The sequence below is a fragment of the Hippopotamus amphibius genome, chromosome 2 (assembly GCF_030028045.1).
Source record: "Hippopotamus amphibius kiboko isolate mHipAmp2 chromosome 2, mHipAmp2.hap2, whole genome shotgun sequence".
NCBI lineage: Eukaryota > Metazoa > Chordata > Mammalia > Artiodactyla > Hippopotamidae > Hippopotamus > Hippopotamus amphibius.
This window is the reverse complement of record NC_080187.1, coordinates 204,809,669-204,834,921: the sequence shown is the minus strand read 5'-3', so window position 1 is coordinate 204,834,921 and position 25,253 is coordinate 204,809,669. Positions and strand designations below refer to the sequence as shown.

Below are 25,253 nucleotides of genomic sequence, written 5' to 3'. Positions count from 1 at the left end.
AAAACCTATAGACAGAGTTCTAGTCTGGAATGGGTTTATGATAACAGTCTAACAGGTAAGACGGTTAAATGACAATTCAAGGCACCGTACCATTGTAGGAAGCTAGCTAAGCTGGCCTGGGAGTTCAAGGCAGGAAAGAAGTGCTGGAGTAGCTTTCCCAGGACTTGAGCTGGACTTTGAAGATGGACAAGATTTGGAAAGGTGAAAAGGAAAGAAGGCATTTTAAGCAGATTTTTAGCATAAGAACATTTGTGAAGGTTGATCTGAGGAAGGGGGAGCCAGCCTGACCACAGCGGCGACCTGGGGAGGGTGTGAGGGCTTTTGAAGGCCTTGACAGGCTGAAGCTGTGAAAGATGGCTGTGGGTGTGCTTGTTTCATTGGGGGCGGGGGCAGGGCAGGGCAGGGCAGGGCGAGCGTGCTCTGGAGGAAGGGAGTGGACAGATGGGCGGTGCCACAGCAGCAGGGCTACACCTGGTTACACCCGGCTGCAACAAGAAAGGAGCCTGGCAGCCACGAGGAAAGGCTGCGGTGGGGACCCTGCGGGGAGCCTTTGCAGTGTGACCTGGTGAGGGCCTAACCTGGGGTGGTGGAGGTGGTGGTGGTGAGGGAAACTTGGGACTCCATGACCAACCCTGAGGGCAAAGGATGGGCCCAGCCAGCCTGGCTCTGAGATTTTGAGCCTCGGAAGAGTGGTGCCAGTTGTCCTCTGATGAGGCTTAACACCATCAAATTGAGATCTAGGCCATAACACATCAACCAACTTCACTATGTGGACCTTATCGGAATCCTGAATTTTACAAACAACCATTGAAAAGATATGAAAACAACAAGGTCCTACTGTTTAGCACAGGGAACTATATTCAGTATCCTGGGATAAACCATAATGGAAAAGAATACGAAAAAGAATATATATATATATATACATATATATACATAACTGACTCACTTTGCTGTACAGCAGAAATTAACACAACATTGTAAGTCAACTATACTTCCATAAAATAAATTTTTTAAAAAGATATGAGATAACTGGAACATTTTGAATTCTCATTGGACTTAATAACATTAAGGAATTGTTAACTTTTTAAGTGTGGTAATGGTATCGTGCTTTTGTTCTAAGAGCCCTTATGTTTTAGAGATGTACTGAAATGTGCACAGATGAAATATATTTGGATTTGTTTCAAAATTATCCAGGGATAGGGGAGAGTGGGTGCGGCAGAGATGAAGGCAGATTGGCTGTGGACTGCTGGTTGTTGAAGCTGGGGGATGTGGGGTTCACTTTGCTCCCCTCTCTACAGTTGCATGCATTTGACATTTTCCCCGAAAAAAATCCTGGTCCTTGGGTAATGCAAGTCTTGTACTCTGGGCCTCAATAATGCTCAGCTGGAAAGCATGAGAGGCATTTTGAGCTGTGCCACGTGTTGATCTCTTGTTACAATTCAAAACAGAAATCTGGCCCACTTCTGTTTTGCCTCAAACAGAAAGATTCATGAGCTTTCAAGAAATAATACCTTGATTTTAGTTGGAAAAACAAACTGGGAGATACACATGATCTCCTTTATCATGATCACGGGAGGAATCTAACCCACGGAAGAGGCAAAGTCACGACCCAAAAGTCACATTTTGACAGTAGCTGGACATAAATGCTTCTTTTGGAAGAGTCAGTCCCAGGAGAGGTTTTCTGGCAACAGAGTACCTGGCATGAGTGTGAAAGCTGAGAACAAGTTGAAAAATTACAGCCTGGCCTGTAGCTGCTGGTGAAAGGGCAGTGTTAGAACAGCGAGTCACACGTTGCACCCGCAGAGGCTGGGGGGGGGGCAGAAAGGAGCCTGTGCCTACGTGCCCGATGCTGGGCGTCCTGGTGCCCATCCACGTGCCACGTCGCGCTCTCTCTCTCCCCCACAAACAAAGAGACCAGAGGCTGCTCTGACAGTGTCTCTAGACACATAAGAAGGGGGCACAGCCACCACGCGCGGGCGGAAGGTCCCGTGAACTGCAATGAAACCCCATCCCAGTAGATCATCTCCCAGGCTGCGGGCCAGCAACCGGATTTCTTTTTCGATTGAGTAGCCCCAAACAGAACAAAACCTCGTGCAGGTACACTAGAAAGCTAGGAGGGGGAATTTTGAACCTGAGCAAGTAATATCCTTTTTTTTTTTTTTTACTTTTTTGATAGGAAAAAAAATTCTGTGGGGGAATAGAGGGAAACTAGGGGGATTAATATAGGTGCGTGCTTCCCTGGAGAGGAACAAGCACAAGATTAGCAGGAGGATCCCGCTCAATCTCTGTGCCAGGCACTGTGGACCAGGCAGGGATGAATGAGACATGGTCCTTGCCTTCAAGTAGATCCTGGGAGAGGGAGGATACGGGCATGCACAAAATCTCCTGGATACATACTGAAACAGAAGTCACGGAAGTCCTGTGACCCAGGCAAGGTCACTCTGTTACTAAGCCGAAGTCTGCCTTTGGGCAAATCATTTCGTCTCAATTTTTTATGTACAAAAACGGGGCAATGCTTGCCTTGTGGACCCCATCGAGTTGTAGAGGTGTAAGGACAAAAACCACTAACATCACCACCATCCCCATCATCGTAATGAGCAGGAACAGAGAAGGCTTTCCAGACCCTGCTGCCCTAAGGGCCTGTGATGGGCACTCGGGACGAGCGCCTCTAGTGGTCGGCAGCCAAGACGGGCAGCCCTGCCCGCCCTCCAGCCAGCCCCGGGAGCACCCTGTGCCTTCATTCCCACAACTCGTTCCCACTGGGCACCTCGTCACATGCCCAGGAGCTGCCTTCCCATGAGCAATTCTCTCCAACCCGTTCCAACTGGCCTGACACTAAGGTGAAGGTGCTTAGTCTTAGTAATCTTAATAAATCTCAGAGCTTGAGAGTCAGAAGGGACCTTCCAGAACATAGTGTCCAGCCCTCCCATTTGTACGAAGGGCAAAGGAGACTAAGGCAGGGAATGTGACGGGCTTGAGGTCACTCACAGAGGTCGGGGGGGAGAGGGAGGGGGTGGGGTGTGGCTGGTGCCGGAATCTGGGTCTCTGGGTCCCACACAGCTGCTTCTCTTTCCTAGGAAGGTTTCGCCACCACTGACTCTGTTGCCTTTTACATCTTTAGTCTTTTCTGCTCCCAAATACCCAATTTGGCCAACGTCCAAGAAAGAGTATTTAGGGCAAAAGAAAAATTCCTCCTGATAACCTTTCCCCAAGCTCTCTGTCCTTTGGGGTATTTCATTCTTTGGGGGAAATGTTTCCGCAGTGCCTGTTATGCACGTGATCCTAATCACGACATGGGTTCACGGAGATGAAATGGGATGTCCTCATTCCCTCTTCATGAAACCTTCAGGGGAACTCCTGTTCCAGGAAAAGGAAGTTCTTCTTCTTACTCAGTTCCCTTTAGCTATGTGTTCAAAGGGAAGCCTCTTTGTCATGCCTCTTCACTTCCTGAGGTTTTTCATTCATGCCTGCCTGGCAGCTTCTGCCACCCTGGCTGTGGGCCCAGATGCTGCCGTGAGCAGAGAAGGCTGGCAGCTTTACCCTGGAAGGCTTGCCACCTGGTATCTGTGCTTCTTCCTGACCCTCAGGGTTTGCATGTTACCTCCTGACTGCTTCACCCCTGAACCCTGCGGTCTCTGCGGAATTCGGTTTTGCCCTCAGCTGAGTAACGGCTCTGCTCCAGTCTGCTCCCTGGAGTGACTGCCTTGGTGTCCTCCAGCCTCCCTCTTCCCCAGTCGCCAACTTGGTGTAGTTTAGTTGCCTTGAGTCCAGGACTTTGAGGCCATCGAAATAAAAACAATTTATTTCAGTGGAAACTCTGACATGTGAGAGTTGAGAAAACTGGTGAGAGGTTGGACTGGAGATTCTGAAATCCCTTCAAGCTCCAACATTTCTGAAAAGGTATACCTAAAGGTTGACAGCCTGAAAAAATAGAGGATTCTCCCGTGTGTGTCCAGACCTAGGACCAACTCCTCATAGCATCTTAAATGAATGTGGGCACCAAGTTTTGCTTCTGACTCTCCCTACTCTCAGGTGAGGTCCCCTAGTTAGAGGACAAGGTGTAGGGGACAGGGATTCTGTGAGGCTGGTGTGTACACACACACACACACACACTCTCTCTCTCTCTCTCTCTCTCTCTCGTGAAATGGTGCTGTGGTCTCTGGAAAGGGTGCCCAGAAGAAGTGGTGTTCCTTCCCCCACTGCTCTAGGTAACACCTTTCCTTGTGCTGAAATACTGATGAATGAACTCCAGGGGGCAAACCTTGGTTCCCAACTCCTAGAGAGCCCACAGGGCACCATGGTTCTACTCTAACAAGCCGTGACCTGCCAATTATTTGCTCTTCTGGAGAAACCTCAGCTTGAAAATCCATTAATTACCATGGGAGACAATCTTTAAAACACAGCCTTACATTCTTGAAAGACTTTTCCCCATGGGAGTAAGAAAGTTTATCTGAACATGGAATTGGATTGTTTATTTTCATTTCCAGGGGAAGGACTATTACCTGATAGTTAGCAAGAAGCCTGAGCCCTGGAGGGTTTATTTGTTAAGTCTGTTCCTCCTCACTGCTAGTGTGTCAATTATGTTGTAATAATTCGTTCGTAATATTGTCATACTTTCCTCCAGTGTAAACACTGCATTTAGCTCTGTGATTCCGGGCCTATAACTACTTGATATTTTCCAAGCTTTCCTATTAGGTTTGGGGTTTTTACTCACTCTAGACATGGGTATTCAGAGTCAATGTCCTCAAGGGTTTTCTATCAGGGAGATCATACCTGTCAATCACCAGCCTCAAAGACCTACCTGGAGCTGTAGACAGTTAGACTCCAATTGTTTCAACATGGGACATCCCAGGGGATTAAATAAATTCTTCCCCACTAGGAGAGGGAAGGTGGGAGGGGTGATAGAGGGCTGGGGAAGTAAGAGGTACAAACTATCGGGTATAATATAAGCGACAAGGATGTACTGTACAACGTGGGGAATATAGCCCACATTTTAAAATAACTCCGTGCGGCGTGTAACCATTAAAAACTGCGAATCACTATATTGAGCACCTGTAACATATAATATTGTACAGCAGCTATACTTCAATTTCTAAAAAGTACCAAAGGAAAGAGAGCCATAGGTTTTAAACTGAATTTGGACAACATAAAAAAATTTTCTTCCTTAGTGTCTAAAACACAAAAATATTTTAAATTAAAAAAAAAAAATTCTTCCCTACCAGAATGCAAACTTGGGCAGCCCCAAGACCCAGAGCAATTCCTGCTCACAGTAGGTGTTCCATACACAGATGCTAAATTGCTGAGAGTCACGAGGTCTTCGTGTGGAATGGCTGTACGTCAGGCTGAAATACAAACAATGGACATAGAATAAAGCAGAGTCCCTGCCGTGGGACTGCTCTGGTCCCTCTTTCCCCATATCACTTCAAAAGCAAATGGTCTGGAGGCGTTTGCATAACCTGATTCTATAGGCTGGGGTCTCTGGGCCTTGAAGATTATACCTCCGGGGAATAAGAAAAGAATAGAAAAGGCGTATTATTGCACACAGAATTAGAAGGTGAGGGAAAAGCTTCAGGGGAAAACTGGTTAAGTCGTGGACTTGAATCTCTCCTTCCAGGTCCTGATGGAGAGAAGAGCTGGTCCAAGAGCTACCCATCATGTGGGGGCCTGCTGCAGTCCCCAATAGACTTGCATGATGACATCCTCCAGTACAACGCCAGCCTCGTGCCCCTTGGCTTCCAAGGCTACAACGCGTCTGCCAACCAGAAATTTGTCCTGACCAACAATGGCCATTCAGGTGAGGGAGCGACCTCCGAGACCTAAAGGGGTGTCTGAGCTCCCCTCAGTTCCCTGGCCTCTTCCGTCTGCCCGGGCGGGGGCAGGGTGGGTTCCGCTGAGGCACCCAGGAAGGAGGGCAGAGGGGAGCCCGTGAGGGATGCCTGGATCACTCTCTCCAGGGGATGCTACAGGCTCTGGGCCCAGGCAGTTCTGCTGAGACAATGCCTCTCAGAAGCAGCCCCCCTCTTGGGATGGGAGAAGGGACAGGCCTGAGCCTCTTGGCCTACTGGATATGGTGCAGGAGTGAATTCTGGGGCATCATGAACAACTCAAAGAGCCATGCAGTTCACTGGGGGGTTCGCCCAGGCTTTGGAATCAGGCCAACCTGAATTTGAATCCTGTCTTGACTACTTATGAGTCATGAGACGCTGGATGAGAATGTTAAACTCCTTGAGGGTTCATCTGGAAAATGGGCATATTGATGGATACTGTAAAGACTAGAGATTATGTATGTTAAGATCCAGAATAGAGAGATGCTTAATAAATAGCAGTTATTATTACTGTTATTGTTATATAATTCTACAGCTTGGCAGATACTTCATCACAGGTTCTATCTTCACAGCCAAGTGTGTAATACATGGAATATGTAAACAAACATTCATCCATTGGTCTAAAGTAGCTCTTGCCATCATTTTCCAAGGGGAACCAAGAAGGTGCTGGTGCCACTGGAATTGCTTTAGTGAAAGGGGAACACTCTCAGAGAAAGAGCCCAGGTTTCTGATCTACAGGCTGCATCTCTCTGGTCCCCACCTCGCTGCATCCACCCGCCTCTGTCTGGGCCCCAGGTAGCTGATGCCTACCTGCTCTCAGGCACTGCTCAGCTGGCCAGGGCTCTGAAGACTGCCCCTCCTCTCCCTGCAGTGAAATTGAAACTGCCCGAGGAGCTGCATGTCCAGGGCCTCGGGGCCCGCTACAATGCCTCACAGCTGCACCTGCACTGGGGGGACCAGGATGACCCTCACGGCTCTGAGCATACTGTCGGTGGGAGGCACTTTGCTGCCGAGGTAAGTGCGGTGGCCCAGCTGTCAGAGGATTCCCAGCGGTGGGTGGTCTGGCACCCTTCCACTTGGCTGGTGTGCAGATAAGATCAGAGCATGGGGGGATGGGGGTGGGGCGGGGTGCCTTCACGCTCTACACACCCACCCCAGCCCTGCTGACAGCACACGGAGGTATAGCCACTCCAGCCACGCGGCAGCTCATCTGTGATATCCCGCTTCCCTTCCTTTCCTGAACTTGCTGAGTTTGTCTCCATGTCTGTTACTGAGTGATGCGGCTCAGAGTGGCACAGTGGGACACACATGCCCCTTTTCCAGACATCACCCTCCTGTTTGCACAGATTAAGATCCCACCAGCTTGTCTGGCTGACCCATCCCACCGCCAAATCATACTAGGCTAAATGCGCCCCCAACTTTTCAGTTCTCTTCACATGCTGTGCTGTTTGCATCAGTTTTTCCCGTCCCATCTTTCCTTTCCCTGGGCATGGGTTGTGCTTGGAGCTTGGGGACCCTGGTCCAGGGTCACTCTTCTATTTGGCCACAAGTCAAGGGATGACTTGGCATCATAACGCGTGGGGTATCGTGGCAATCAGAGACTCACTGAAGATAGCCTGGGACGTCACCGCAGTGTTGTGTTATGTTGCCCTGCGGTGCTACTCCAGATACCAAAGAAAACAGGAAGGAGGGCAGAGCTTTAGTTCTTGCACAAGTGTTCAGTGGAGGGTGGGGTGTTGAGTTGCTCCATTTCAGAGCTCCCCTGGGACTGCACTCGGGGGTGTGGTTCTGAATGTTTACAGAGCAATAAATACAAGGAGATAAGGCTACCCACCAGCCAGTGGAGCCCATGGTAAATAAGGACATGACCATTCTCTGCTGTTCTTAAATGTCAAACTGCTTAATGTCTTAGGCTAATTAGAGGTCGCGTTACAAGAGGTGGAGGAGCTATAATTCTGGCCCAATAGATGGCCCTACTGGAGGTGCACATATTTCAGACCAGGCCCCTCTCTGAACCTCCAGGATTGCAACTTCTTTCAGCCTAATTCCAATAAGGAGGCTTCTATTTTCCCAGGAGAGTAAAGGAGTTAGGGTGTAGGCGGAGAGGGTTTGGGCATTTAAAAATAGTTATTACATTTTCTGCTACTAAGTCACATCATTAGACCAAGAGCCTGGTGAAGAGGACCATAAATGTCAACAGCAGAGAAAAAACATCAAGGTGACCCTAAAGTGGCAGATTCTCTACAGAGGGTCCTTGAAAGGGGAGCAGTTCTTCTGGATTGCATCTGTATAAGAAGACTATCCTCTCAGCAGGGAATTCCCTTATGTTCGTATTGGTCTTCACCTCCTCTTGATTTCACCTGCACAAGTGAGGAAAGTGCTAAAACAGAACACAAGCTCAAAGGTCAGCTGTAAAAAGAAATAAGGATCTAGAACCTTTGGGGTTTTAGCCACATAGAGTTGTGCACTATTTCCCAAAGCAATGCCAGGCCAAGATGGTGTGGGGCAGTGCGGAGGCTACATCCATTGCGGGGGAAAGATGGTGAAGTAGGAACCCCTAAGAAATCCTTACTAGAGGACCATTAAAAAGAAGAAATAATTTGACATAATTGTTTTTAATTAGAAAGGGCCACTTGAAAAGTGGGGAACATTGAGCCGTACTCATTAAAATATGTTTGAATTCTATTTATAATCATAAGATGGGAAATGAGATTAACGAAGAAAAAGAGATAAAATCTCAGGGTGTCATAGTCTCAAGAGGCAAAGAATCAACTAAAATACATGTGATCATATATGATATAGTTTTTTGGAGGACAGGTGATACCACCTTTAGGATTAAAAATCAGGTTTAACACTGTCAGAGCTTGTCGTAACAATGTCTTAATGCCTGCCTAGACTTTCTTTTTAATTTTTAAGAATTTTTATTGGAGTATGGTTGCTTATTTTTTTTTAATTTTGAAGACTTTTTTTTTAAGACCATTTTAGGGTCACAGCAAAACTGAGAGGAAGATACAGAGATTTCCCATATGCCCTTTGCCCCCTTACAGGCATAGCCTCCCTCGTTATCAACATTACTCATTAGAGTTTACGTAGACTTTTTACACCCAAAATTTCTCAAAAACTTCTCTTTTCCTCACTTTAATAATACGTAATTTCTGCTTTGAAAAAAAATGAGTTTAGAATGGTATTTTGGAGTCTACATTCACGGAGTAACATTTTTGTTTGATGGTCTCTTAAAATATAGCTGATAAAACCTTCAGAAAAGCCACGTTGTGATTGTCTCCACCTGAGGGATAAATGCATGTCCTGCTCTGGGTGCAATTATGATTAAGTTACAGTTGGAGGTTTACTGTGCCAGCCCCCAGATCAAATGCAGAGTGGCCAGGCTGAGGTTGGGCAGGCCACATGGGACCGTTTTGCCCCAGGCTCCAGAATAAGTAGGAAACAATCAGAAGGGAGAAGTGCTCCAAAGCGTCCAAGCTTTTTCACCGCTAGTATAAAACCCATTTTTCATTCATTCATCCATTCATTCAATATCTATTGTGTACCTGGTACTTTCCAAGCACTATATCAGACACTGGGATACACTGAGTGAGAAAGATGGACGGACTGCCCTGGTGGAGTTTGCAGTCTAGAGGGCTGAGAGAAAAGGGTCTGAGAGGCTGAATCTAGCTGGGGGTGGGGGTGGTCTGTCCCTCCCACCGGATTCCAGTCTCCTGCAAAAGTGAAAGGTTCCCATGTGTCGCTATCTCCTGATGGATAGCAAGTCATCTCATCTCTCCCACTGCAGCTGCATATGGTCTATTATAATTCGGACCTGTACCCCAATGCCAGCATTGCCAGTGACAAGCCAGAAGGCCTCGCGGTCCTAGCTGTTCTCATAGAGGTAAGAGATGTTGAAAAAAAAAAAAAGTAAAAGATAATTAAAAAAAAAGAGAGAGAGATGTTGCGAGGCACTTTACATGAAATCTGAGGTCAGGATGACATCAGACTCGGCATTTGGTTCCATGCATACCTGTCCCGTTTTGGCTGTGTCTTGACTCTGGAGCAGGGGATATTCCCGTAGGGGGGATTTTCCTTCTCTCTTGGCCTGGAGGCGGCACTTTCTGTGGCTGGACAGCAGAAATGGGCATGTCCCAGCTGACACTGGAAAAATGAGTCCTAGTCCCCAGCCCTACTGCATAAGCAAGGAATCGCCAAGTTGGATAGGACCTGTGGGGGGTTGGGGGGGATCATTTACTGCTGCCCCATCAGATGCCTGAACCCCTGATAAAATTTCTAGTATGCAAGCTCCATCCTTTATAGGAACCCTGGAATAAGTTCTTTCCTTAATCCCAGACAATGGGAATGTCTCCCGATTTGCTTATATTTTTCCCCCTAATGAGACAGCACGTATGTCATTTCTCAACATGTTTACATGCCTGAATTGGCTTGCATGAGCTCCAGCTCCCTTAAGTTCTGGTTCGAGAACATGCTATTTGTGGCCTTCAAGCTCACAGCCAGATAATCAGGAGCACAAACTATACCTCCTCCTGCCCTGGGATCCTCAAGCCCCAGTGCCTTGAGCTGGAAATAGGTTGTCCTGAGATGCAAGAAGGCAGGACCATTACACCAATCCCCTGACAGCCTAGGGATGCAGCATACCTGTCCTAGTGAAGTGCATCCTTCGGGGAGGATCTCGGCAGTGGTGATTACATACGCCCAGCAGAGCCCTTCGTTCACAATTGTCGAGCCAGGCTCAGCCTATCGAATTCTGTCCCCGTTCAACCTGCCCCATCTCTGTTGCAGATGGGCTCCTTCAATCCATCATATGACAAGATCCTCAGTCACCTTGAAGATGTAAAGTACAAAGGTGAGGGGGTCCCTGGATGCTCATTCACCCTCTGTGGGAGAAAGGTGTATTCACCCTTGCGTGATCTGAAGAAGAACGCGTGCGGGGGGGCGGGGGGCGGGGGTACTGTCTGTGACCAGGTCCTGGGATCCCATGGCTCAGAACGCGGCTAGTTCACCTTCCTAGGCTGTCATATGCTCAGCTGCACCTCTGCCTTGGGGAGCAAGGCGACATCATCCCCAACATGTCTCTCCAGGCCAAGAAGTGTCCATTCCGGGTTTCAGCATTGAAGAGCTGCTGCCGGAGAGGCCTGAAGAGTACTACCGCTACAGAGGGTCCCTGACCACACCTCCTTGCTACCCCACTGTGCTCTGGACGGTTTTCCGGAACCCTGTGCAAATTTCCCAGGAGCAGGTAACAGTCGTGCTCTTCCTTGTCAGAGACCACGTGGTACCTGGGACCCTACCACCACCCATAGCGTAATCAATGGCTTGATTTCCTCAGAGTTTCATTGGCAGGTATTCAAAACATCTCCAAATATCGCAGGGGCCTGGAAGCGCTTCAGAAATTACAGGCTGAGCTTCAGAAGTGGAGCTAGCCAGTCAAGTGGGGAAAATGAATCTGTCTCCACGGTTCTTTAAATAAGAGTTGTTAAGCTGCGTTTCCTAACATATCCTTCAGTGGGGAGAATATATCTTTCCCAGGCAGGAAAGAGCATGGCTCCTTTACAGGGGCAGAATAAAGACAGGATCGGGTTAGATCCTTTAACAAACCTGGGGGGTGGGGATTGCAGCAACGAGGAAGTGAGGGTCTCTGCCCTCAAGAAGCTCACAGTCTAGTGCGAAACTGGGGAAGAGTCCTTAGCAGTCACCTCTAACCCCCTCATTTCTTAGGTGATGAAAGTGAGGGTTAGAGAGGTGAGGAAACTTTGGGATCGCCAGCTGGTCAGTGACAGAGCTAAGATCCAACAATAAAGCTGAGTTCCAGGTCACCGCGCGTGTCTCTACTCCGCAGCTGAAATTCATCAGGAGGAAGCATGGCTGCCCCGGAGATGGGGCCGGGGCCGTGCTGCACACTGGCTCACGGCCCCCGTGCCCTTCAAGAGCCCAGCACAGCTCTCACTGCTGCTCCTTCCTTTTCACGACGAGCTACTCATCTGAGTAACCTCAATAAGCAAGCAGGCGGACAGGAATAAAGACATGATGAATCAAGAGACAAAATGATCGGGGAGGCAGTGATGTCCTAACGCAGAAACTGCCTTGGAAACAGTTATGTAATAATCTATGTGGGTGTATGAAAATACCATGGAAATAGTAGTCAGATAACCTATGAGACTCTTGCCTCCCTCCTCTCGTTCCTTTTGATGGGACCATTAGACGAAGCCCCTGGCCCCTCTGATGTAGAGTTGGGTTCTAAATGAGGCTCAGGAGAGGAATGCAGTCTCTGTGGGAGGTGGAGCCCCTCCCTGCAGAGCAGATTTCAAGCTCAATCAGGAGCTGACAGCATGAACCCTCCTGCCCTCCCGGCAGCCCCAGGAGGTGGGAAGACAGGGGGAAGACATGTGGGCTCGCGGAAGCCCCATCACTCAGACACCCGCAGGGGAGGGGCGGCTTCTGGCCTTCCCACTGCTTTCCCAGGGGGTTTCCCGCCAGGCCCCGGAGGCGAGGTCTGGCGGTCCTTCCCCTTGAGGTCAGGCAAGGGGTGTCACTCTGTCCTCGGGGATGTTTCTGCTCTTCCCCCACAGCTGGTGGATTTGGAGACAGCCCTGTACTGCACAAAGGTAGATGACCCATCCCCTAGAGAGATGATCAACAACTTCCGGCAGGTCCAGAAGTTTGATGAGAGGCTGGTGTACGTCTCCTTCCGACAAGGTGAGGTGATGCAGTGTGTGGGGAGTGTGGTGCCAAGATGTCTGTTTCGTATGAAGTTGGGTGCCCTGACCTTGGGCACTGTCACTGATACCCTTAGGAGGTGGGTTAAGAGCACTCTGGCTGCCAAGGGAACCAGATACGTGAGGAGCTACTGTGTGTCGGTTTACTGAGGTCTCCCTTCACTGACTTTGACTTCCCTGAGCCTTTGTAGAGAAGTACGAGCCAGGGCCTTTAGGCCCATGGACCAGAGCCCTCAATAAGTCTAGGAGCTTCCCACAGATGCAGAAGACAGGATGCTCTGGGAGCCTCTCTGCTCTGAAGAACTACCTATCCCTTCTCCTAAGACACATGGCAGGACCCTTTTCATGAGATCAAACTTCTAACTTCTCACAGGCTTTCTTGGCATCAAGGCCCATCTTCTGCCTTGCCAGGTGACTCATGGCACCACCAGCACCACCAAGGTCCAGGAATGCTCCTTTTAGAAAATGGCATATCCTATATCCGAGCCACAGTCAGCTCACCATCTAATGTAGCAGGGCCCGTTAAACAACAAAGCATCTTCAGAACCGCCTTTTGTCTCATCTCCTTGAAACTTGCACAGGCACCCATGATCTATATGGAATGAAGCTTAATAGTTCTGTTTCTTCCTGAGCTGTGGAGGCTCAGTTCTTCCTTTTAAATCCCTAATCATAACTCCCCAGACGGACATTTAACATCTCGACTTGCCTGGTACCTACATCAAGACAGCTGGAAGCTGGGGGCCTCGGGAAAGGGGTAAGGGGCCCACACTCTTCAAATCTCCAAGTTCACTTTCTCACTGTGGATTCTTGAGCTGCTCGCACCTAGGGATTCCTGAGTGGTCAGGAGAAGGGTCGGTCTGTGGAAGTTCCACTTTATCCTATGTCACATATGGCCAAGCTGGGCCAGGGGTTCATATTTAAAGATGACCGCATTAACTCACTTGTCAGAGAATCAGCTCTCCTCGTCTCACCTGGGGCACCTTGTTCTGTTGTTCCTTTCATAGTGTGTGAGATTATAATCATCACCTGCTAAGCTAAGTGAAGCATATGAAGATTGAATTTCAAGGCCCTTGCCAGGAAGCTTTAGAAATACGCTCTTCTGAACTGACCCACACATGTGGGTCAGAATTATGTCCTTCTCTGTCAGTTAATTAATCAAGAACCATCCAAGAATTTATCCTTTCCAGATGCCACTAGTTAAGGTAATTTCCCTCTTTTCACCAGTTTCTTGGTCTGAAATCTGAATCTATAAACTATGGCCCTTCCTAAAAATTGAGGGTATACACGATGATAAATAACTTCTTTTCTAGGAAATACCTCAAATGCACAGAATTATCCCCTGGTGATCTATTCTGGATATAACATTGTCTTTTCCTATTTTTCTAAATGAAGTATGTAGTAGTCAAGGGTTAAGCAGAAATACTTCAACTCTTAAATGAAATAAAACTCTTCCTGGAGATAAGGGACTCTGCCCACATAGATCAGGTAGAATTTCGCTTGTGATTCAAGGATAATAGTTCTGTTCTCTGGGCTAAGTCTCTACAAGTCACCGGGCAAAGGGTGACAGATACTCCCCCACAGTCAAGAGTCCCGAGTTCAAGGCCTCACCTTGTTTCCTCCTGGCTGTGTGACGTGGGAAAATCATGTGCCTTCTTTGGCCTCAGTGTCCTCAGCCATAAAATGATGGGTTGGACTAGGTGGGCTAAGGCCCGTTTGGTGCTAACATGTTCTGATTCTAAGTGGACACTAACAACTGCCCGTCCTGACTTTACGTTGCAGGGACAGTGTGTGAGGGCAGTTACAGAGGATCAGAAGAAACCGTGCAGGAACTTGACATCCAAAAGTAACCCCATGTGTACAATGAACTGTAGCCTTGGGGATAATTAGCCATCTTCTTAGACCGGCTCAGGTCTAAGCTGGCGCCTGTAGAGTGGGTAGTGCAGCCAGGCTGGCAGCAGAGCGCTTCCGTAGACTCTCCCAGTCTGGCTGGGGGAGCTTGAGGGGCCTCGAAGCAGAAGCCCCCAGACCGGCTCCAGCTCAGGCCGTGGAGGTCACAGCCCAAATGCAGCTCTGCCGCTGCCCCTCCTGCACGGCTCCCCCGGAGCTGCTGCTGCCAGAGGCCGGGCGGGGCTCTCTCCCTGGAGAGAGCATCCATGGCAGTCCAGGCAAACCTGTTCATTTGGAGGCTGATTATAGAAACTTGGCCAGAATTCCCACCTCCTCCCATGTTCTAAAGACCCGGGCAGCACATGAGGCTTTTCCCCGAGAAACAAGGATGAGGCGGCCCCAAAGGAGGGAAGCCCCAAACCTCACCCGCCCGGGGCGCCTGCAGTTCACAAGTGCTTTCTCACACCAGCGCGGAGCAGGTCTCCAACTGTAACATGCCCTCTCAGGTTGATGGGGTGAGCTTGTCTGTCAGCGAGAACCTTGAGCAATTTTGGCTCAACTGTTTGCACGTTCCTCCACTGAGGCACGCCTGTCATTAGGGGCTTGTTTAACTCAGGATCCTCTCTGACAGTTAACAGGAACTATGGGGTTGGCAAGTGAAAACTCTGGCGTTTTCTGCCAGCAAAAAAGTAATGTTAAGAAACTCCTTTACAAATAAAAGTGCATGGACCTTGAGAGGGGGATCTGAGGTTTAACCAAATGGGAACAACTGGGACTGAATCGCTTAAGTGGACCCTGTTTTTTCCTCAGCTGTGCTAGAAAAGGAACACAGAACTTGGTTTCTGTCCCTAAGAGCTGCAGAGTCTATGACAGCCCTAGGGCAGGGTGTCTCAGCCTTGGCACTGGCATGTCAACGCGGACATGTGGAGCTGGATAATCCTCGTTGTGGGGGCTGTCCTGTGTATTGTAGGCTGTTTAGCAGCATCCCTGAACTCTACCCACTAGATGCCAGCAGCATCCCCAACTTGTGACAGCCTGTGTCTCTAGACATTGTCAAATGTCTCTGGGGGAGGAGGGGCAAAGTTGCCCCTGATTGAGAACCACTGCCCTAGGGAGTGTACCAGGACTTTTTTTTCCACTCAAAACACAGGATTCTAGGATTTTATATCACATGCCCTGGTCTTCTAATCCTGTTTCCCATCTTCCTTTAGGATTTGAGCATATATTCATCTTGTATAACTGGGTAGGTCCAAGGCTAAGAGAAGTTGATCAGAGAGAACTATTCACCCTTCAAAGAAGCATACAAATCCCTTCACCAAGGGTCCAGATGCCCCTGAGGCAGCAACTTTTTTCAGAATCCCCTCATCATTCTGCTCCTTCTCTTGTTTGATTTTTTTCTCTCATGCATGTTGTTTCTTGTTGCCGTTGGTTAAATGCCCACTCTTTGTGGAAAGGTGAAAGTCATGCCAGGCACTTTTTCAGCTCTTAAAACGTGCCTCTTCCAAGTGGCACAAATGGAAGTCTTGAGCTGAAGACAGGAAACAAGACTCATGTCCTCAAGGTGGGGTCTTGGAGAGGAGGAACACATCCTGGGAGCAGTCCAGATCTCGTAGGAGTCAGCTGCCCAATGTGAGCAAGGAGAAAGACAGCAGGGGCAGATTTATATAGTCCAGGGGCCCGATTCTTGGCTCCCCAAAGTTGATCTCTTCCCAGCCAAAGACACCAACACTGGGTCCAAATGACAAACAGTAATAAAGGGCAAAAGGTAATAACGCCAGACTGATCAAACCTAAACACTAATGTTATTAAGTTCTGTTTTCAACACGTCAGGACAAGGGAAACTTGAAGGATGAGAGAAAGCCAAAAAGTTTCTATAATCAAGTCTTTAGTGGGCTTGCTCCGAGCAAGTGCATGTCACACGCCGCAGAGTCCGAAGCCAGCTGCGGCGACCCTTAGACAAGAGTGCTTGGGCGGTCAAGGGGTAGGGCTTTCACCCTCGGTGGAGCTGTGAAGTAGTGTGATTAGAATATGCTTGATCCTGAGGGACCTGGGTCGTTTCATAAAATGTTTAAAAAAGAGAGAGAAAAAAAATCTTACAAAGCTAAGATGGCTAATTATCTAATTTTTGGAGACTAGAATGTATGCTTTGTGGTTATTGACCTTGTGTTTCTAAAAGTTGTTGTTTATAAATAAACTTTATTAGATGGGAAAATATCAATTCTTCCAAAGTATCCAAATGAAAGGCCAGAGGAGTTCCCCTTCAAATCCCCCCGTGGATACAGGGTCTGAACAGTCAGGAATGATTGTCAAATATACTAAGAAGTGGAGTCCTGGTCACACCTAATGCAGTTCAGCATGCCACATGTTACTGAACACGCCCCACGTTAGCCACCGTGCGGAAGAGAAAACCCCAGGGATGTTCTCTGGCTCCCAACCAAGAGCCTCTGGCCCAGGCAGCGGGAAAAGGGGTCAGGCGGAAACCTGGGACCACTGTGCATGGTCCAGTACCAGCTGGTGCTTCCAGCATGTCTCCCCTGCTCCCATCCTGCCCTGCGGGGCCTCCTGTGACACAGCAGGTGCTGTCAGGTGTGCGCGCTCTCGACTTTTGCTCACACAGGTCCCTTTGTCTGGTGAGGGAGGCCCCTCCCCTCTTCCACCTGGAAACAATTTCAGGACCCAACTCTAACCATGTCCTGCCAAAGTCTTCCCCACTCCCCTGAGGGTGACTTCCAGTCTCCTGCTTCAGTGCGACTGGCCTTGTTCATTTCCGTTACAGTTCTCAGCACACCACAGGGTAATGATGTATTTCCACGCAGGAAAAAGAAAAAGACAACATATGCCTCTATGAGCCGCACTCCACAAGCCCCTTAAAGCAGGGGCCATGGGTGTCTCACTCATTTTGGGGGCCTGGTGCTCGTTACCAGTTGGAAAGAATGGAGCTGATCCGTCTCCCCTCCCCTCCCCCACCGGTGTCTTCTCTGCAGTACCATCTGAACAGAAGCCTGGCCAGCTGTCAAGTTTTAGTTTTATGAAGTCTTATTTTGCCTGGTTGTCAATTTGCCAACAGCATTAACATCAACCTATTTGTGGAGGAAAACTTAAAGAGCAGAGTGAAGCTGTCAAGTGTTGAAGGTCTGGGAAGAAGTCACTGAGGGATGCTGTCAGGCCTTCTGTCCTCCGGCCTGACAGGGATAAGAGCCTCAGTTCCACCACCCGTCATTCCTGCAGCACAGACAGCCTGACCCCTGAAGGGAGCTGAGAGCACGAAACACCCAGTACCGCATCATAACCTGTGCCCACCGTGCCAGGGTTTAGACCCCTCAGAGCAACGCGGCTCTCTCATCTGGGGCTGAATTCCTGCAATTTGGAAGGCAAAGCCCTCGGGCCCTAGCATGGTTGTAGAAAACCAGTTCCCTCGTATATTCTGGTGGTATCTTTTGGGCAGACTTATTTTAGAAACTATTTCTTCAGTGGGTTCCAAGTGTTAAGAAAAACTCCAGTATAATATGTCCTCTTAAGATAGTTATGCTGTGTGGTTATGGAGGGCATCTTCCTTGCTTTTCTTACCAAAGCATCATCCAAAGAGAGGACTAGCACTTCAGTTACTTCAGTCTATGACTTGTATTAAGCATAATAATAAGAGTTTTACCATCCGAAATTGGATTTTATATATTTAAACTCTCAAATCCCTGCTAAACCAAAACTCTCCCTGCCACTTTTATAAGACTGGAGACTGCTAAAGACATACACATATATGTATACATATCTAATCACTATGGTACATGTCACCTACCAAAATAGTCCATACTTTAAAATAATCCTTTGAAAAGGACTGTATTCCTTTTCATTCAAAATTCTGTTTGAATAAAAAGAATTTCAAACAGACCTAGAAAATGCTAGCCTTGTTCCAGGAACCTGAAGCTGTGTAAGATGAGGTGTTTGTTCCTCCTGCTGGACTTTTCTGTGTGTGCACTTGAGGCTTCAGAAGACCTCAAACGCAGTTAACCAGCATCTCTCAGTGCAGCAAGATGCCAGTGGAAGATGCAACTCCTGAGCCAGCCGGACAGGTAGCAGTGCCCCATGGCGAGCAGCTTAATGATCTTCTCGGGGGTGAGGCATGTCGCACTGGAGTTCCTCTCTATCTGTGTGTGATATCCTTCTGCATGTTGTACTGCCCTACCTCTGCTCGCTCCGACCTGTACCAGAGCCTTGCATGGAGAGAAGGCAGCTCTCCCACTATGGTGTGCGCCCTCCTACCTGCCAGCTCAGGAGCCCCTTCCTTGCGTTCTCATCCCGTGCCTCTCGCGGGCCATCTGTCAACCAGCCTGTCTCGTTTCTCCTGTCTGTCCCACTGCTCTTCAGTGGGAACTCCCTGTCTCCTTCGCCATTCAGAAACCATTTCTGTGTTTAATCTGCAAGTGACTCTCTGCCCCTCCCTGCACCACCTTTGAAGCCTGTTCTCTGCAACATCCCAGAGGTGCTGCGGGGATGCCGGCTTTGGCTTCGCTCTCTGGGCACTAGTTCTGCAGTAGCCCCAACAGTTCTCCCGGTGCCTTTGGTGACTTCCCCTCTCCCTTTAGTTAGCAGATGCTCAGGCATCTGCTTCCAATGCAACCCAAGCCCTGTGCTTCATCCAACTCTGCAGGGGAGCCCTGCTCCTTGATGCTTGGTGCTGTCTCACCTGGCAGGGGATAGCATCCCAACACCATCTTCCTGCCCTGGGCTTTCTGGCGGGTAGAATTCCCACAAGGCGCCACCCTCACCACCATTCCTCTTCCCGGGTGGCTTATGCTCTTCGTTCGCTCAGTCAAGCTGCTTTCTTTTTGCGGCATCAAACACTTGGCTGTAAAGCATCTGTCCCAGTCTCTGGGGATTTCCTTGTCTTCATACCTGCTTGGTCTTGTTTCATTGTTTCCAAGCAGAGGCAATTTAGGCCCTAACAAGTTGTCATCCAGGAGCAAGGAACCCACATTAGAGCCCTGGCTGTTGTTTATACGGTCCTAATACAGCCAAGGACACTGCTCAGTGACGCAGGAAAGCCAGACTCTCCCCCCAGATGAGCCACCCAGCTGGGCCACGTGCTCTTGAGCAAAGTCTCACACCTGGGACCTTGCTGCCTGAGCCTCTGCTCTGCTCCCTAAGACCATGGCCTGGGGGCACCTCCTCCAGCCCCAGAGCAGGGCTCTCAGTTGTCTGGGGGCCTGTGTGGCTCTCAGGATGTTTGAGGTGACTGTGAAAGCCACGGCTTTAGAAACCGTCCAGTTTGGACGGCTTAGCCAAGTGGTTAGGCTTACAACTAACAGTCTTATGTGGCGAGGACTAGTTGAGGACCACAAGTACCTGGAGCTTTAGGAACAAAGAACAAAAGTGTATTTCATCAAAAAGGCTTGGAAAAGAAACCACAATTAGTTGGGAGTTTTTTTGGTGGTTGTTGTTTTTAAGATCCTAGAGGCCTTGGTTACCTCTAGGTACCTTAAAAACAAAACACAAAAAAACAAATTATGGTGTGCAGAGGCCACAGGTCATGCAGGGAACAGAGGATGTGCTGTACAAACACTTGATGCTCTCTCCAGCGGGGAGCCTCACGTTCTGGAAATCTCCCCAAGGCACAGACTAGTTCTTGTGTTCAGGGCAGGGAATCAGGCCAGGGGAGCCATGCTCTCTGCCACCTGGGAGGCCATGGGCTGCCAGTGGTGGCCAGCAAGAGCCAAGAGAACAGGCCACCCTGTCCTTTGTGGATGGCACCTACCCATACCTGCTCCGCTTATCCTTACAACAGCCTGAGGCCACCCAGGAAGCCAGACCAGGGACTCCCAGGGCCCAGCCATGGACCAGGGAGGCTGTAGGCCCAATATGAGGTTGTGGAAGAAGACACAGGGAAAGAACTGGGGCTCATGGCTCCAGGAGAATCGGCCAGATGGGGCCAGATGGCAGGAGAAGGGGGTGAGCAAAACCTCACCCTGCAGTCTCAGGTGTGGTTTCCCAGGGTGTCGAGTAATCCAAGGCGGAGTGGTCCTTGGCCCTCTGCTGGCATCTCACACTTGGTCAGGGCTCTCCCAGGGTCTCCATCGCCACAGTGGGTTCTATGGGTACAGGCTCTCCTGAGTGTCTGGCTGGGTGGCCACCATCTGCACAACTCTGGCTTCCAGTGTAAACTGGACCCCTCCCTTCGACACACACACAAGCTAGATGTTTCTACTGAGATCAGAAAACCACCAGACAAGAGGATCTGTGTAAGCAGAGACGTTCCTTAGATGGAGGACCTGACTAGGAGAATGGGGAGTAGTTTTGCGAACCTGGAAGCAGCTGGGGTAAACTGGCGGTTTCGTGACCGGGCTCCTCAGTGTTAACTCCAGAGGATGCACTCACGCACGGCCCTCCCCTGGGAGGTCCCTCGCAGGCATTTCACCTTAGATGGTTCGGCACTATTTCAGCCCCACGGAGGACCCCTAACTCACCCCATTCCTCCGCAACAGTAACTCTGAGAGAAGGCACAGTCCTCTGGTTCCACGCGGCAGGGAAGAGAGGCTGGCATGGTGGAGGGGTTTCCCCAGTGTGTCTAGTGGGGCCAAAGCAAAAACAGCATCAAACCATGACAGCAATACTGGATGGGGACGGGTGGGCAAGTCTGGTGACAGGTTCCAACTAAGCTCTGCCAGCCCCAGCCAGCCAGACCCTGGCAGGTTCCTTGTTGAGGAAGAGAGGTACGTGCCAGAGAAGCACGTAACAGCTCACCCAGGTAGACTCTGATTCTTACCGTTCCTCACCTTCCAAGTTGGCCATATTGTATTAGAAACTGAAGTCTCATTCAAGCAAAGAGACTGCTATGGTAAAGGAGCACGGGGACGGGGAGAACGGGGGGCAGTAGATCATGGCGTGAATTCCCTGGCTGGTCAATTCCCTCTACCCTGAGGCACCTAAGCCAAGAGTGAACCCCCCTAGAAGGGCTGCTGCAGCCCTGTACCTCCAACCAAACAAAAGGTAGAGCTATGCTCAACACACCGGTCAAATCTGTCATGGTTTGACATTAATTTCCAATCTTCTCCTCTCCTCTTTGAAGTGCCAGATCCTACCTACACAGGACTGAGTCTGGGTATGTGGCCAGCCGGCCGTGCATGCTGCAGCTGGGTGACCGCTGTGATTCTCGGTGTGATCTGGGCCTGTGGTACTTCCAGCCCCTCCTCTCTGCTTCTTTGTGCTGTCACTCTGACTCCTGAGCCCCTCCTCACTGTGTGCCTTGCCCTCAAGTCATTCTCTGATTCAAAGATGAGCTGCCAATCAAATGCTCCCCTGATGAAAGACCTAATCACTTCATAGCATGTGTACATTCAAGGAGCCTATCCAAGACCTTCTGTTGGCCAGGGTGGGAAGCCATGGCCTAAAAACCAGGCCTAAGCCCAGTATGGAGGTTGGGTGACCAGCCAGCTGACCTTGGCGATGGGCCCTGGTTGTTGTGGACTTCTTAGGACTGTGCAGTGGAACTTGGGGCCAACGCTGATAAAGAGGCATCTCAATGGGCCTTAAATCCAGCAAGCAAGAACGGAGTAAGTTTTTATTCTGTAGCCCAGGGTTTCTCAAAGTGTGGTTCGTGGACCACATACATCAGCATCAGCTAGAGGTGTCTGGGGAAAATGTAGATTCCTGGGCCCAACTCCAGACTGAATCAGAGTCTCTGAGGGTTGGGCTCCAAAAGAGCCTACATTTGAAACAAGCTCTTCAGATGATGCTGGTGCAGGTTTGAGAACCCCTGCTGGAGAATCGCTACAATATGCAAATGGCCCCTCTAAGTACTCCAGCCAGTCCTTCTAAGCCAAAGGCCAAAACCTGAGAACAGAGATGGGGAAATCTCATGTTTCTGCGGATGATTCTGCAGCTGTCACTTGACTGTGCACATGCGTGCTATGGGGATGAGATGAAGGGGAAGGCAGGATTGTAATGTGTGTGCACTACCCCTTACCAGGCATCGCCCTTTCCGTGGCCCTGGCTGGCGTTCTTGGTATCTGTATTGTCCTGGCCGTATCCATTTGGCTTTTCAGGAGGAAGAAGAGGTGAGCTGGTTTGGGTCCAAAATGGGAGTGGGTGGCTTTGTGTCCATGAGGATTAATCTGTCTGGGAAGACAGCCGGCAGAATGGCCCTGTCACCTGTACCCACACTTATCCCAGGAGCGCCATTTCCCAAACACCACTGATCTAGTGAGACACTGCAGGCTGGTGGTCCAAGAGTCACTGCGCCCAGAGTTGGAGGCGTGTCTGCCAGCTTTGCTGTCACTGCTAAGACCTTGGACAAGCCTCTTGATGGGGAGGGGAGGTCCCAGGTGCCTAAACACAAGCACCAAGGCTGTCTTCTTTCCAAGATCATTACATCGGGTTTTTCTTCTCTGAATCCAAAGAAAATTGAGGGAAATTTTGAGTTCTCACTCACATTAATGCCCTTTGCTCATGTTTTTATTGTCGTGTTTAGTTTTTCCTAAAACCTAATTTATTTTTCCTGGTATGAAAAAAAAGAAAAAAAAAAAAAAGATTGTCAAAAACCCTGTTGGAATCAGAGATTTGAAGCGGGGTGGAAATGAGACCTTCGTCAAAATGCAGATCTAGTATCATCAAGTGTTAAACGAGAACAGTTGAAAAATGACCAGGTTCCATTTTGGTTAATGCTTTACTGGGAGGCATTTCCTCCCAAGACCAACAGAATTGGAGAAAGGTCTCCAAAAGCAGAATCTGACTTGCCTCATTCCATACCTATGTGGGCTGCTCTTGCCTCTCTTTCCTCTTTGACTAACAAAGCGCATGTGTTCTGTTGTTCCAGTAGCAAAAAAGGTGCCAACAAAGGAGTCATCTACAAACCAGCCATCAAGCAGGAGACTGAGGCCCACGCCTGAGACCCCGGCATGCCCAGGCACGTCCAAGGAAGGACTTGGCTTTGGACGCAACCTGCTGTGGCTCCCTGGACACCTGAAATACCCGAGAGTTCTCTGGAGCTCAACCCACAAACAACCCTTGGGGGACCCTGCCCCCCCCATCCTGATGCCATGCCACCCCCAGTGGGAGCATGGATGGGAAGAGCTCACCAAGGAGACAGCGACTCTGAGCTGCCTGCTTCATCCGTGGGAGACCATTAAGTGATCCGGATTCTGGGGACACAAATCACGTCGCCCGCTGGGGGCTGTTATTGGCTGGAAAACGCTTTTATCCAGGGCTTCACTTGAGTGTGGTGTCAAGTGTCCTGGGAATTCTGCTTCTTGTCCATGCTTTCAGACCAGAACACGGACTCTCTGCTTAGGCTTTGCTCTTGAGACTCAGCTTCTTTCCTTGGGGAAGGGCTTGTTGTCTGATTTCCTTCTACTATGACAGAACCTTTAGTCTGACCTTACAGCTGGGGGGAGGGGCAACAGGAAGGGTCAAGGGGTCCAAGCCAAAAAGAAAACAAGATACACCCTCTGTATTATAGCAGAGGCATTTTCCAAGTCCTGCCCTTTGAATGAGACGCACTGAACGGACCTTACAGAGAGAGAAGACACGTAAGATCTGGAATGAGAAGTGTGGAATGAGAACTGACATCAGAAGTTCATTGTCAAGCCGTAAGTATGAGGACAGAATATGAAGCCCAACCCAACCTCCCGTCAGGGGCGCATTACGTTTCATACTCTACGGATTTTATAAACCATTTGGCTGTTCCTTGAAAATGTGCTGTTGCCTCCTCTCTCCTCGAGGAGACATGAATTCTGAGATGATCTAAGCTGCTTTTGTGTCCAGAGGAAACAGAAGCAACATGGTTGAAGAGCTTGGTCTCTCCTGCCCCAATTTCTTCGCTGCCACCTTTGCAGTCTGTGTCCCTACTGTCCGCCTGGAACTGGGACCTACCTACTTCTCTGACTTGGAAGATTCTGAGTCATGGCCGAATTAAAATACATGTTCGTACGACGAAAGCAGGAAGTTATCTGTGCTGGGGCTGGCAGCATGGTATTCAGGGACCAGAAATAATGGAATGTCATAAAGATCCTTCATGGTCTTCCTCCAAGTGACAAAGACAGTTTCTGAGACGACGTAACTCCTTCATTCTCCTGCCATCGATGGACGAGCCCTGTGCAGACCAGTCAGTTCCATGACTGAGAAGCAGCCCCCCACCAACCTCTCCTGGCGGGCACCTTGCAGTTCACAGAGACACTTCTGATTCCAGCTCTCATTCTGACAGCATGGGATGTCCTCCTGAAGCATAAGTTTCTTTAGATCATCTTTTCCCCTTTCCTCCTCCCTTGACTCTAAGAAGTCTTCTCTCTTCTCTACTGTCTTCATTTTTTGTAGGGATGGCAAGCCTCATGTCTCTGCAGCTGGTTTGCTAGGCAGAGTTACAGAGGACCCGATGGAGACTCAGACGTGTGTGTGCGCGAGACCTCTGACCGCCCTGGGGCCTGGGGTGGCATCTGGGCTTGCCATTAGCACGCCAGCCTGATGCTGATCAAGTGACAGCAGGGACGAGCCTCAGGATTGAGCACTGGGAATTAGACGAAGCTTTTTTGGCTTCATCCCAAATGTGTCAATCAGAAACCAACATGAACCACTCCAGAGCTGTGAGGCTGTCTTTCAGAAAGCTCTCTACAGCTTCTATGGACAAATTTTGTGAGAGAACAGAAAGATCACTGTACCTGGAACAACGGCTGTTAATAAAAAAGGAGAGTTATGAGGGTGAGGAGAACAGTGACATTTCTCCTGGCCTCTCCCTGCTCTGTACACCCTGGGCTCTCAGCCCTCTTGGCTCAGACAAAACAAAGCCAGGGAGAGGACACCAAGACTCAACACTGTCACCCTCCTTACTAATCCC

General features: G+C 49.4%; 1 protein-coding gene across 4 annotated transcripts in view; it reads left to right on the top strand.

Annotated features, from left to right (window-relative positions):
* Nucleotides 1-24,964, top strand: part of CA12 (carbonic anhydrase 12) — a 56,939-nt gene extending 31,975 nt beyond the window's left edge. Inside the window, exons 3-12 of one of the 4 annotated variants that reach the window (XM_057722745.1) lie at nucleotides 5,615-5,794; nucleotides 6,697-6,839; nucleotides 9,616-9,711; nucleotides 10,614-10,677; nucleotides 10,913-11,070; nucleotides 12,401-12,527; nucleotides 13,229-13,301; nucleotides 18,459-18,544; nucleotides 22,395-22,482; nucleotides 23,241-24,964. In XM_057722745.1, the coding sequence (XP_057578728.1) occupies nucleotides 5,615-5,794; nucleotides 6,697-6,839; nucleotides 9,616-9,711; nucleotides 10,614-10,677; nucleotides 10,913-11,070; nucleotides 12,401-12,527; nucleotides 13,229-13,301; nucleotides 18,459-18,544; nucleotides 22,395-22,482; nucleotides 23,241-23,313 (1,088 nt within the window). In that variant the 3' untranslated portion in view covers nucleotides 23,314-24,964. Of the gene's footprint in view, nucleotides 1-5,614; nucleotides 5,795-6,696; nucleotides 6,840-9,615; nucleotides 9,712-10,613; nucleotides 10,678-10,912; nucleotides 11,071-12,400; nucleotides 12,528-13,228; nucleotides 13,302-18,458; nucleotides 18,545-21,494; nucleotides 21,528-22,394; nucleotides 22,483-23,240 lie in introns of all 4 variants that reach the window. The other 3 variants (XM_057722746.1, XM_057722744.1, XM_057722747.1) reach the window with 3 other exon arrangements.
* Nucleotides 24,965-25,253: the final 289 nt, after the last annotated feature.